The 14,300-nt window shown below is 40.9% G+C and overlaps 1 protein-coding gene across 2 annotated transcripts in view; it reads left to right on the forward strand.

The window, feature by feature from the left end:
- The window catches only part of LOC310843681 (myelin protein zero-like protein 1), a 31,219-nt gene extending 21,610 nt beyond the window's left edge, over positions 1 to 9,609 (forward strand). Inside the window, exons 5-6 of one of the 2 annotated variants that reach the window (XM_083737328.1) lie at positions 1,691 to 1,796; positions 6,854 to 9,609. In XM_083737328.1, coding sequence (XP_083593454.1) covers positions 1,691 to 1,796; positions 6,854 to 6,955 — 208 coding nt within the window. In that variant the 3' untranslated portion in view covers positions 6,956 to 9,609. The remainder of the gene's footprint in view (positions 1 to 1,690; positions 1,797 to 6,853) is intronic. The other variant, XM_083737329.1, reaches the window with a different exon arrangement.
- The last annotated feature ends 4,691 nt before the right edge of the window (positions 9,610 to 14,300 follow it).

Consider the following 14,300-nt stretch of genomic DNA (forward strand, 5'->3'; position numbering starts at 1 on the left):
ATTAGTCCCTTGGCCACCGTGTATGCTGTGATTCAATCCCAGTAAGAATGGAAGCCCATTTACTGGTACTGAAATGCCTTTCCCCCCCTCAGTACTATATTTCCCTGTGTACTGCTGCATATCTCGTGTCTGCTTTTTTAATGTTTAAATATTCCTGTTGGATAAGAGAAAGTAATGGTTTGCAGGGAACTGCATTCTGCTTAATGTCATTGTCACATTGTCATGATCCATGTCTGCCTGTATATGCTGTGTGTGTGTGTGTGTGTGTGTTGTGTAAAGAAAACAAAATGATTGAGAGAAACGGTGGTGAGTATTCCTCCTAGGCCAAGTTAGGTCCTATACACATTGCCCCAATGGCTTCTTTTTAAACAGGACAAGCCATTCTTAGAGGGATGAGGAAGAAAGCTTAACTCATTTCCTGCCCAGTGATTTCTTCCCTCTCCAAATTATTCCCTGCTTGTTGGTGGAACACAACACATGTTGTGCTCCCACATCTTCGGTATCAGCCGCTCATCTAGAATAGACCTTGTACCAACTTACATACAGTTACATAACAGTATTGTTTGGTCTTCAGGTGTCTGTGAGCGCGAGTGTTAGGAATTATTGAGAGCCTTAGTCAATGTTCAGTTCAATTGATTTTGAAATGATTCCTAGTTTGTTTGTTTTTAAGCAGAAGTGAGAGCGCATCAGTTCAAGGACATAGCTGACATATCAGTACCCCAAGTCCTTTCTAAATAGATGTTCCCCAAGTTTCCGAAGCTTTGTACATAGTAGTATTAATATATTAACAGACAGTGTTCCAGTCGATGGATGCTTTCTTTGCTGCAGGCATTCCACTTACTAAAATGATTGGACTAAAAATTTGGTGGTCAAGATCTATTCCTTGACTTCAGCTACTGTGAAGACATTGTTTAAGGCATTTATATACTGCCGTTAATAATATTTATTCCAGGGTGGTTTGTAATGCACATTAAAATATACAGTAAAACAAAACAAAACAGACAGGAGAAATTTAAATCTAAAACAGCAGTGTAAAATTTCAGTTCTAGTGACCTAAAATACTGCATCCCTTCAACACTGAAAATACAAATTGTTAATATGCCCGAGAGAATGCAAATGTCTTAACTGGACAGCTAAAATATAATACAGTGGTCATCAGGCAAGCCTCCTTGGGGAGAGAGTGCCATAACCATTTGAGGACATGTCATTGCTGAGCGCCTGTTCTGTTGTGGCACTTGCAAGATAGGGTGCAGTCACTAGAAAAGCAACAATTTTCCGCCTAGTTAGAAAGGAATCCATCTTCAACTGTACACTTATGTGTAAGTGAATTCTGATGTCTCGGGCAGAGACAACAAGGAACTACTTCCCTGGATCCTGAGGCAGGGTCGCCTGTGTGACCCTGTTAGCAAGAAACTGGTTCTTGTGGAAGCTGCTGGCCTCTATTGAGGTTGCTTTCTTCCACCCCAAGGCTGGGTTGGATGTACATCAGAGAGAAGAGGAGGTTTAGGAGTGATGGTACTGAGCCAGCACTAGGGAGAGGATGTATGTTGTGTTGTTCACCGAGTTCACCTTTTACTTTGGCGTAAGTTGCCACGTCATCTTGCCATCACTTGCCTTTGTTTTTGTTTTTTTGTTTTTTTGTTTGCCTCTTGAACATTGTCCTGCAAACTCTGCTCTGCCACCTCGTCAGCTGCAGTACCTCTGAGAGCTTGGTGTCTCCAGTTAAGCAGGCTCCACGGAAGACCCCCTCCGACACAGAGGGTCTGGTAAACAGCGTGCCCATCCGATCACACCAGGTAAATGGCATCATGATGCTTTGGGAACTCTTAACTTGGAGACCTTCAGTGATGGGAAAGGTGGTATTCTTGTTGTGGGGAGGGAGACTTAGAGCAAAGTTAAAAGTGTTACAAAGATAGACATGATGCTCCAGGATGGTTTCAAATTGGATGGGGGACCACGGGTTCAGATTCCTGCACTGTAGGCAGTTGGACTAGAGGACTCTTGGTAGGGTCCCTTCCAACTCTACAATTCTATGATTCATTTTCGATGATGAAGGATGTTGTTTACTGTAGTCATTTTCTGTACTTGACAGCTTCAGTACTTTAAGGATAGTGAAAAGATTCAATAGGGCTAGTCTTTGTAAGTAAACAGTTGTTGCAGTGAAAGCAATTATTGTGCCACAATATCTTAGCTCATGAGTTGATCTGTGTTAGGTTGAGTGAATTGTCCTTCTTTGTGATACAGGTTTTCACTAGGAAGCTCCTTTATTTGTAATTCTATGATCTTGGCAGTGCTGAGTATTTATTGTTCCTGGACTTTTCCAATTACCATTTATCAGAGCTAATAATATTTTAGCCCCTTTGCTTCATTGTTCTGTATATCTCCTTATTCCCACAAAGTGCCAGTAAACATATACAGCAGACCATTGCTCCCCACTTGGAAATACTCATTCTAGATAGAGTATTGCTCAACAGGAAATGAATAGTGTTTCTTTTCCTTTCTGTTTTTTTTAAACATATAGACTGCTTTATGAGAAAGCTCTGTACATAATAAATGTATCAATAAAACAGATGAAATCAACCAAACCATTAAAAAAAACCTATAGCAGATTCCATGGAAACATAGGTGAAAAACCTATGAGAGCAGGGATATATTAGTTAATGTTGACAAAGATGAGGAAGGAAATAGCCAGATTTCCTTTCTTTTGTATTCAGTTATTTGATGTGAAGTGTTGGGTGGAAAAATGGAAACTATATAATGGAAACGACTAGCTCTCCAAATTGTATCAACTTGAACATCTTAGTCTGTCAAAATATGTTGAAAGCTACGGGTATTAGAATAGAGCTGTGGTGAGGCTGAGATGCTTCAGCAGGAAAGGATTTTGTTAAAAAATATATATTGAAAAGGTAGGTTTTTATAAAATATTTATAAAACTATTTGAAAATGAAATGGCTAGATGACAATATAGACCTTTCCTTCTGCTAGTTTGAGACGTTACTATATAAATTAACATTTCCGTTTAATAAAGCAGGGTAAGAAACCTGCAACCCACCAGATGTTGTTGGACTCCAACTCCCATCATTCTTGACTATTAGCTGTGTATGCTGGGAGTGATGGCAGTTGGAGTCCAACATCTAGAAGGCTGCAGGTTTTCCACCCCTGTAATAAATAAAAAGAAGTTCTTAAGAAGTTCTTAAGGCATAGTTCATTCCTGGCGATCCTCTTCACTTGGTTGAAGCTGGTGGTATTAGGTGCTCTTTGAAAGGGGAAACAATATTGATAGAAGCCACAGGTTTTTCCTTGTTGCTTCCATGACAAGCAAGTCTTGGCTGTTGGGTGAAGTTAGTTCTGGTTCAGAGACTGTCTTTGCCAGCTATCTACAATAGGGGAAGCATAGGATTTTGAACGCTGTAGGCCTGCTTCTTACAGACTTTGAAACAAAACAAAAACATTATTGTGTAGACTCTTACAAAGTCAATAGCCCCATGAAGACATGCATTTCAGTAGTCTTATCTGGGGAGGTTGTGTGCACGTGAAACTTGTACATAGCCATGCATCTTACAAGCTATTTCTAATATTACTGTAATATGGATATGACAGGAGCCACAATAAACAAAATTTGGCAAGTGGAAACACTTATTTTTATTCTAGCCTAAACAGGAATATACAGAGGTTCACATGCCTTATTTATTAATGTGTGTGGGACTAGTAGATAATGTCTGGGGAACATGGAGATAGATGGAAGTGCTTTTGTTTTTAAGTATACCAGAGTGAGTTGACTTTTATATGCAGACATCTGCTTCTTTTCTTACTGAAAGCACAGTGGTGGTATTGTGGAATATTTTTAATATAGGAGCAAAATTAGAAGGCTGCTGTAAGAGGGGTGTCCTGTTTCCAGGAAGTACTCTTGGTTTGCAGCTTCTTTATAGGAATGGGATATTTACATTGTTGAGAAGATGAGAGGTTCTTTCTTATTTATTTATTTATTTATTTATTTAAGTAAGTAAGTAAGTAGTAGAGGAAAGGAGGGAGAAATTAACATTTCATTACAATGGTTTACTTTAGAAACAGGGCAAAATATACTATCCAGTCTATCTGTCTAGTCTACCAGTTTGCTATTTCCTTCCTACATAAATCCTGAAGTTAATGTAATGGTTGTGAAAGCAGGAAGTTTGTTGCCTGAGGTTGTGTTTCAAACAGCATGCATCAGAGTTGTCTTGTTTGGCTCACTGCATCTTGAGGCTGGCTGATTGCTCATTGGGTTTGCTTTCACTCTCGTCAGTACCAGTGAATTCATTTGAGATGTCATCTATTTCTCACAACTGTGCATGTCTGTCTGGTACCAAATGTCCTAGTGGTTCTCATTCCTCTGTTTGGCTGTACAGTGTTTGCTCATTTTGAATGTGATAATTGTCAATGTTTTCTTATTTCTAGATCTAATGCATAACTGGCTGGTTATCTAAATTATCCCATATGTATAACTGATAAATTAGAAAGAAGACGGTATCCCTCTTGTGTCCTATTCCAAAGAGTGCTTTTGTACCTGACTTTATTAACCTGTGCTTCTCTTCTGATAGGCAGATGCAATTTCAGATGTAAAACTTTCTACTTCTAACTTCTAAGCCACACATCTGGTTCCTTTCTTCCAATACTTGGATAGCCTACACACCATTCAGTGCTTTTGTTGTATGGGACACATATATTCCTGGTAAAATCTGCATATTGTCCTGTGTCTAATGCATAGGAGTAGACAGACATTGGAAAGCTATTGGAACAACTTAAAAAAAGAAAAGATGTCATTCCCAGCGAGCAACTCTTCAGAGGAATACTTCCAGATGATGTTTTCCATCAACTAGCTACTATATATACTTAATTGAATTATTATTATAGTTAGGCTCACATATTTGTTCTGAATTCCTGCATATGGACAGCGATCTCTTGATATTTTCCAGGCAAATATGTCATTATCTGAATCCTCTCTTCCCCCATTATCTGAATTTTCTGTAGTTTTGTAGGAACTAGCAGACGGTCTCTAAACAAGGAACTTGGTATTATTCAAAGGAAAAGCTTTTTTAAAAGGCCAGTACTTTGATATAGAAGAAAAGACGATTGTCCTTTGTCTTGGCTGAGTTCCAAGAACTCGAGGCATTAGCCTTTGGAGTAGCATCTGTTGACATGAGAGAGTTGTGGTCTTATATGAAAGAACAACAAATTCATTTGTAAAGCAAACAGGAATAAAAACGTGCAGAGCATGACTCATTCCACAAGAAACTGCCTTAGAGCCAATAATGGTGTTGAAAACCTTTGGTGAACTTTGGCTTATGGAAGAAGCTTGCTATACATACTACAGTTTTGTATGTTAAAAAAAAACATTTATACTTTTGGCCATAACTTCACTGTCTGCAGCTGAAGAATATGTGTCTTTCCAGCTAGCCATCCCCAACTACTTTCTTCCTCTGAACTGGCTCCTAAAGTGCTTTCTTACTGCACTATTGATCCTCTAGTCTTCCTTATAATTAAACTGTATTGACATTTTTAAAATGCACATTTCCAAAGAGAGTTGTTGTGGCTGATTGTGGGAAAGAATGGTAGCCCAATTAAACATTGGTGAATGTAATTTTAGATTTGAGTGTTGCCAAGATCATGCCTCCTTTAAAGATTTATTCCTTGTGGGCTACATAGCCTTATTGAACATAAAAAATTACAGATTATTCTTCCAACTGCCTGTTGGTTTCTCGTTTGTTTGTTTTTAAATACTCCACGAGCATTGCTGCCATCTAGAGGTGTAAGAGTTGCTGGACAGTCTTTGCTTTTGGTTTTTGCTGACGAACTTCTTGTATTGTAGTCTCTTTGTGGACACGGCAGACAGATGCAGAAAAATACTGAATCACAAAAAGCCGATAGTATTTCTGAAAGACAATTTTTGGATGATCATGATGATAACCCAAGATGGGTGTATAGACACAGATTCTTCACTCATCCTTATGCAAGTTGGCAGCCAGGAAGTCTTCCATTAAGTTTCCCATTTTGTCTGAACCAGAAATCTCTGGTTAACAGATTCAAAACAAGCCACAATTTGAAGTTGGCTAGTATCCTTCTTGTTCTGAAGCTGTTTCTTTTTTTCATCAAAAACAGGATATTACTATTAACGGTAGTTAATGAAAGTCTTCCTGGTTTGTTTGCCAGCTTCTGCTAAAAGAAGAGGAAAGGTGCTTTGAGTGTGTATGCCCCCAAAGCTGATCCATTGTCAGTGTGAAGACAATCTGGATGAAGTGCAGTTTGAGGAACACAATTTTCAGCCTTGTATTTGCTCAAGGTGGTAGATGAAATTTAAAATTCCAACCTGTTGTCTTAATTTAGTATATTGCAGCAGCTCCCAAGAAAAATACTGCTAGCGTGACACGTCCCTGTCTGATTCAGCACAAATGGAGCCTATTGAATGAGCTGATTTTAGCCGGACTGTGAATTCTTGATGTCCTCTTTCAAAATATCAATCCATTCTCTGCTCCATTGTTCAGTGAATTGTTATGAAGGCTACAAGCAATTCCATCTACCCTAAGAATGAAGTGCCAGATTTCTATAAGAAAATATATGCAGATTCTTTTGCAGGACTTTATTGCAGTAGATTAATTTCTTTAAAAAGTCAACTTGACTTGCATAGTTAAAGGTAGACCCAAACAGATAAGAGGGGGGAAATGTGTGTCTTGTGTACATATAATAGAGTTTTGTCTGCTTAATGCTCATTAACTTCCTAATCTATAGATTAATTTTGTCTTTACACTGCCTGCCAGCAATGTACTCAAGGAATCATGCTCTTTCATCAGTTTGCTTACTCTGTATTTCTTTTTTTTAGGGCCCAGTAATTTATGCGCAGTTAGATCACTCCGGAGGGCGTTACAGTGACAAGATCAACAAGTCGGAATCTGTCGTCTATGCTGACATTCGGAAGAACTGAGGAAATCCCAACCAACCCAAAGCTAAACAAAAATTCAAACTGGAATCGCTTGAAGAAGATTGACCCAGAGAACTCACATGTGGCCTTTGATGCCTAGGCTAGGACCAATGCATGTGCATACAGAGAGAAAGAGATTATATATGTATTGTGTGTAAATAGTCTATTTAAATCGTACAGAACTGAGACCAATGTTGCATGTTGAAATATGATATGAATTCTGCTTATAAATTGCTAATATTTTTTTTTGTATCTAGGATAAGAGGAAGAAAGCAAATATTCATATTACACCTTTAAGTGATTTCTCTGTTCTATGGAAAAACTGGAAAATTCCTGGATAGTCTAATGGATTTGATACTTTGTTTTTTACAAGATTGATTTCTTTTGATGAAATAGACTTGAGGATAAGTGTTTCTGCATGAGGATTCTCTTTTCCTATTCTGGTGCTTTCCACACAGTTTCATATAAATTCATTCCTGTCTTTCATTCCCAATTCCCATTTACCTCTTTCTACAGTAGGGTCAGAAAGCCCTCCCCTGCCTTCAGTTTCCAGCCTGGTCCTCGTATTGGCTGAAGCCAAAGTTCTATCTTCAGGGCATTAACTAACCTTTGTCTCTTTTTGGTGCAGCGCGCTCCCCAACCCAATAGTTTTTAGACATTTTCATTTGGTCATTTCAATCATGAAGCATGAACAAGAAGTCCCTCTAATTTTTATTTCCCACTGGTGATTTTTCCGCAATAAAAGTGGTATTCAGTTTTGTCTTTGAAGAAAATAGGGTAGTGAAGTGGTGCTGAATGAACTTAGTCTGATCCTAATACGGCTTTCTAGAATACCCTTATGTTGGGCTGCTTTTAGTAAGGCTTATTGGGATGTAGCTGTTGCAGAAAGAAAGTTAGAATTTACAAGTTACGTCTTACTGTTTTATCTAATTTCATGGAGGGGAGTGCTTCGTGGAAACCATATATGATAGAATAGGCCAGTAGTACACTTCCTGTTTCAAGAGGTGAGGGCCAAGATTCTATTGTTACTCATTCTCAGATTGCAGATTTACCTTCAAACAGAAAGGACTGTGGATTTCTCTACTGTGGGGTTAGCTCTGCTCTGTTGCTGCTCTATTATTCTTGTAAGGGCACACAACCTCCAAATCATCTGCTGTTCTCTCCTCCCTTCCTGCCTCAAACCATTGTTTCAGACAGGCTGTCCGGTTCTCTTCCTCCTCCTTCTCCTCTTCCCAAGGCCCTTGCATGTTTATCTGTGCAGTGGAGTTTTCTTAAAAGTATAAGAAAGTGTGAATGGTAGCAGATGAAACTTTATGCTTGACCCAAAGGCTGGCCAGTCAGCACTCTGCAGAGCCAAACAAGCAGGCTTTCCCTAAAGCTTGGGCCAAGAGAAGGGGACATTGTACTTTTGCCCAAATGTGGTGAGTGCATTTCCACAGCAGGATCACTGGTAAAATGAGGTATGCCTGTATGAGCATTAATCCCTTGTTCCTTAATGGATTCTTTTTCCAAAATAGAAAAATTAGAAGGTTTCAATTACCGACTTTTCTGTGCTAAGGCTATCTTTACTGCTGTCTCCTGTGATCTCAGTAGACTTAGGCTGCAGTCCTAAATCCACTTACTAGGAAAGTAAGTTCCCTTGAAATTGGTGGCACTTGAGTCTAAGAAAACCTGAACAGGGCTGAAGTGCTGGTGTTCACTGAAGCTTTATTGGAGTTTTTCTCCTTTCTAAACAGTGAAATTATGCCATTGTACACATGCACCCATTCATCATAGATGCCCTGGGTACTGCTTGTCTTACTTTCTTTTACCGTAAATGAAATTGGCCATGCCATTATTAGTCTCACCTCCACCTACTGGTTTTTGCATGCAGTAAGTACATCATTTACTGGGGCTGGCAAGGGCTGGCAGGTTTCCTGCAGGCATCTCATTGGCCACTGTGAGACCAGGATGTTGGGCTACATGGGCCGCTGGCCTGACCCAGTAGGCTCGTCGTCTTATGCACAACTGCACATATTCATCCTAGAATTGCACCCCTACAAAACAAAAACGTTGCAGGAGTGTAGATGAATGAGCAACTTGTGAAGATTCATCTCGAACAGTGAGGGACAAAAGGTGACACTTAATGCTAATCTGAATATACCCACGAGCCATTTTAGAGGTTGATTAGTTTTATGAGGCTCCTCTTTTAATGCTCATTTAGTGTCACTGTTGAAAGGAGCCTGTTGAATTCCTTTTGACTTTTCAATCTTTATTCAGTTGGGGAGTGAAGGTGGGACTGAAAAAAACTTTGGGTGCTTTTTAAATTTTCTCCAGTACTGCACTGGTCTCCTTGCCCTCTTCAGAATGTTGGACTAGGTGGATTGTGGTCTGATGGATAACAACTTATGCTGTTAAACAGGAGGTCCACATAATGCAGATAAGCTATGCCTTAACGGTTAAGACACCCTGAATATGCATTCTTGCTTTATTAATGTAAAACACATCAGTGGATCATAAGGATTCTAGCTAAAAACAAACGTAGACCAGACAAGGTAGAATTTGGGCCACTCTGCTTTGCAGCTACCTCTTGTGGTGTATACAGCCCAATGGGAGTGTGCGTAGTTTGTCGCTAGGAGGAGCTATAAAAGCAGAAGAGTGGATTTCTTGCCTACTGCAACACAAGTGTTTGTCATGGCTCATAACCACTTTGTAACTGTTTCTGCTTGGTGTATGTAACAGAGACTTGGTTGGATGAAGCAGATGGGCCTGTTCTTGCCGTTGCTTGGCCACTAGATTTCTCTTATCCACCCATGTCATATGGGTGGGGAGGCGGACATTGCAGTGATTTTTAGGAAGTCATTAGCTTGCACCAGGCATCCTATTGGGAAGACCCAGTTTTCTGAGTGCAGGTTCTGGAAGCTGGGCAATGGGGGCAGTGCAGGATTCCTTTTGGTGTACTGACCTCCCCGCTGCACCAAGGATTCCCTGCCCAAGCTGCTTCAGGTCATGTTCTCCCGGTGTCCTATTCTGGTTGTTCTAGGGGATTTTAACATCCATGCCGACACGACCTTAGAAGGGGCCGCTCGGGACTTCGTGGAAAGCATGGCCTCCATGGGGCTGTCCCTGAATAAGCTTGGCACAATTCATAGTCATGGACATGCCTTAGACCTGGTGTTCACTTCTATGGATGTGGGTGATCTGACACTAAGTAAAAGTGAAACAAAAGAAGTGCCATGGTCGGATCACTTCCTGGTGCAACTGGACTTCTCTGTGACCCTTCCCTTCTGCAGGGAGGTGGGACTGATTTGGATGGTCCATCCCCGCCACTTAATGGATCCAAATGGTTTCCAGAAAGTGGTAGGTGATATTTATCCCATGTTGATGGCCTTTCAGGTGATTCCCTGGTGGCCTGCTGGAATGCGGTTAACCAGGGCTATTGACTGTCTGACTCTGAAGTGCCGTCTCTGATTGCATGGAGCCCGGACATCCCCGTGGTTTTCTCCAGGGCTGAGGGCGATGAAACAATCGCTGAGATGGCTGGAGTGCCGGTGGCAAAAAACTCATTCTGAATCAGACCGGATACATGTTAGAGCTCAGCGTCGAGCCTATCAAGTGGCGATAGTGACGGCAAAGAGGACCTTCTTCACCGCCTCTATTGCATCTGCAGAAAACAGCAGCAGGAGACTCTCTTAGGTGGTTCGCAATTTAACAGAAAGATCTTCGCCATTGGGGCCCAGTAAGGTTAGAGGATGGATGGCAGCTAACAGATTGAGGTTGAATCCTGACAAGACAGAAGTACTGTTTTGGGGGGACGGGACGGGCAGGTGTGGAGGACTCCCTGGTGCTGAATGGGGTAACTGTGCCCCTGAAGGATGAGGTGTGCAGCCTGGGAGTCATTTTGCACTCGCAGCTGTCCATGGAGGTGCAGGTCAAATCTGTGTCCAGGGCAGCTGTCTACCAGCTCCATCTGGTACGCAGGCTGAGACCCTACCTGCCCGCAGACTGTCTCACCAGAGTGGTGCATGCTCTAGTTATGTCTCGCCTAGACTACTGCAGTGTGCTCTATGTGGGGCTATCTTTGAAGGTGACCCGGAAACTACAGCTAATCCAGAATGCGGCAGCTAGACTGGTGACTGGGAGTGGTTGCCAAGAGCATATAACACCAGTCCTGAAAGACCTTCAGTGACTCCCAGTACGTTTCCGAGCACAATTCAAAGTGTTGGTGCTGACCTTTAAAGCCCTAAACGGCCTCGGCCCAGTATTTTTGAAGGAGCATCTCCACCCCCATCATTCAGCCCAGACACTGAGGTCCAGCGCTGAGGGCCTTCTGGCAGTTTCCTCCCTGTGAGAAATGAGGTTACAGGGAACCATGCAGAGGGCCTTCTCGGTAGTGGCACCCTCCCTGTGGAACGCCCTCCCATCAGATGTCAAAGAAATAAACAACTACCTGACTTTTAGAAAACATCTGAAGGCAGTCCTGTTTAGGGAAGTTGTTAATGTTTGATGTTTTATTGTGTTTTTAATATTCTGTTGGAAGACGCGTAGAGTGGCTGGGGAGGCCCGGCCAGATGGGTAGGGTATAAGTAATAAATGAGGAATGCCAGAAAAAATAACTTAATGGAAAGACTTGCTTCAATTATAACGAGAAACTAAACACTACTCTGCATACTTTGATCTGATGCAAACTACAGCGACTTGTGAATGCTTGCAGCCAAATGAGCTGTGTAGGAGAAAACAATTTATTATTCAATGTTTTCAGAATATTATAGAACTTAACGCAATCTTTTAATTCTAGCACCTTATTACTAGAAAAGCAAGTCACTATTTTTTCTTTCTTTTTTCATCTTTGCCTGATACTCTTGACACTTTGCTTCATCAGCAATTGGAGCTGGCAGCATGATGACCCTTTTTTATGTGACATGCACCTGTTTTTCAGCATTTTGAAAGGAGCCTGAATATGGTTTATAGTGCAGGAGAGAATTTGGGTTTGTTGTCCTCTCATTTGCTTGAATCTGTTGCTCCTCTTCTGAATTTAGTAGCAGACAACTTGGCAAGCACAAGAACCCTAAAGGGGCTACATTTCCCCCAACAGAAGTTATGTGGCTTGAACAGTAAAATTGGAACAAGTGTGACTTTTCCTAGTAGCTGTTCAAGCTGAAAACCTCTATTCATGAGAGATTGCGGCATCTTGGGGATTTACATCCTTTAACATGCCTGAAGTATGATCCATGTTATAATCTTACTTGTAAATAGTATATTTTCTAACTTAAAAGTGTGGTCTAACCCTGTTAAAAACCAGTTTGCCATCAATTTTAGTGGAGGTGCAGTGCCCTTTTTTTAGAGAGAGAGACAAGGCAAGTAGAGGCTAGTGTTGCTACTAGGTTTCGACTCCTTAACAACTGTACCCCTCATATTTCATCTCAGTAGAATATTGTTCAATAGAAGTTCTTCATGGCAGATAACCATGTTTGAATAGGTAGAGTGCTTTTATTCCAGTAGGGTTTGGGGAAGATCGTTCAGACTGTAGGAGTTCTATCTTATTTGTTCATGAAGCTTTCTCTCTTGCTAGAGTGCTTTGTGGGTCTGCAGTATCAACATTTCAGTGTGAATAGGGAAACTATAAAAAGTTTTGTCTTAATTATTTGAAGTAGTTGAGGTGATCATCTGTCTTGTAACTTGCTCTGTATTCACAAAACTCCAAAGGCTTTCCTTTTTGTGTACAGTCAGTTGTTCTGGTGAAGTGAGCAGGTGTTCAGTCATCAACAGATGAGCCTTGAAGTCTGTCTGTCAAGTCTCATTCAGAGTTTTACCTTATTCTTGTATCAACCAAGCCTTTTAAAACCACATTTTTCTATGTGTGTGTGAGATGGGTAGAAGTTTCATCCCCCCTTATTAAAACTGTTTCCTAGTTAAAATCTAGGCGACGCCTCAGTGAAAGGGCAATTTTCCTATGGTGCTCAATTTAGATGCCCTTTTCTGTGAAAGGCAATCAAGATCTAACAAAGGACTCCCACTTGTGAAACTTAGCTCCCCAACCCTTGGACCTTCTTCTCAAGATCTCCTTTGGCTCTATACAACTCCACAGAATGCAGCTACTGAGCCCTTTTCTACCTTGTTTCTGCACTTTTAAAAAACTGGAATTGCATTTTGTATTAAGTTGTTGTACAGTCTCCTTTCCTTCCTTCCCTGTGTTCTCAAATGCAGCTGCTGCACAGGCAGTTGGCTACCTTCTGGAAAGCACCACTATGAGGGCACCACACTATGATGCTGCTAGATTGGCGGGGTGGGGCAAAAGGGGTAAACACCTATAAAATAGGTGTATAATTTTGGGCAAGGGATTGTTCTACAAGCTCTCTGTAAAGTTAAAGCAGGAACTAGTGGTAACATACTTGTTTTGACTTGCTTCTAAGTTGGACACACATCACATTGGATATTTACATGTTTTCTATTGTACTCTTGTGAATATTTTAATACACTTTTTCCATTAGTGGTCTGTTGTGTGTTTCCTAATTTGTCAAGCATGAGATATTGAATTGCCTTTGCCTTTCACATACTTCTGCTACAAAGCCAAGATTCAGCTTTGACTGCAAGTGCTCAATCTAGCACTGTGCATAGTGCTCAGTATAGGAGAATATGCTTCAGGAGTAGCCCCCGACTACTCTCATGCTCTTCCATTAACCTAGCCATTACTAGTGATGGGCAAACTGACCCCATCCAAATTCACAACTTGCTTGCTAACTTACAAAACGAACATTATGAATTTGGTCAAAACATCTGTTACAAGATTTCCAAGTGTTTTCACATTTAAACTTACAGTAATATAGCATGGTCAGTGTATTATTTTTTAAATTATCTTTTAAAAATTGGAGTTAAAGGCTAGTTTTGTGTACACCCCCCCTGGAAACAAAGCTACATAGTCATGTACCACCATTTCCAGGATGCTTTTCAGACCCATATATTAAAGTATGTGGTAGGAGCCACACTTCCTAGTCTCACAGAAAAGCTTTTACATTTGAGGAAGTTTTTACAAATCAGCTTCTCTCAACCATAGGTCCCACAACTCATAATCCCTGACCGCTGGTGCTGCTACTTTGGGATGGAGTTGGACTCAAAGGTTGAGAAAGATGTTGCTGGACTGCAACTCTTATCCTTGACTATGTTGGCTGGGGCTGATGGCAACTGGGATCCAACATCTGTAGCCCACTGCATTGCTTACACTAATTTAGCTGAACAGGTCTGGTCAGTTATCAATACCTTTTAACTTTGAAAGACTAGAGTACAAGTTGTCTTCAGCCTTTTTAGGACTGCAACCCACAGTGAGACCAAACTGGTTTGGGATCCACAACTTTTTATCCTACGCTTAGGT

This window comes from Podarcis gaigeae (assembly GCF_964106915.1).
Source record: "Podarcis gaigeae genome assembly, chromosome: 4".
NCBI lineage: Eukaryota > Metazoa > Chordata > Lepidosauria > Squamata > Lacertidae > Podarcis > Podarcis gaigeae.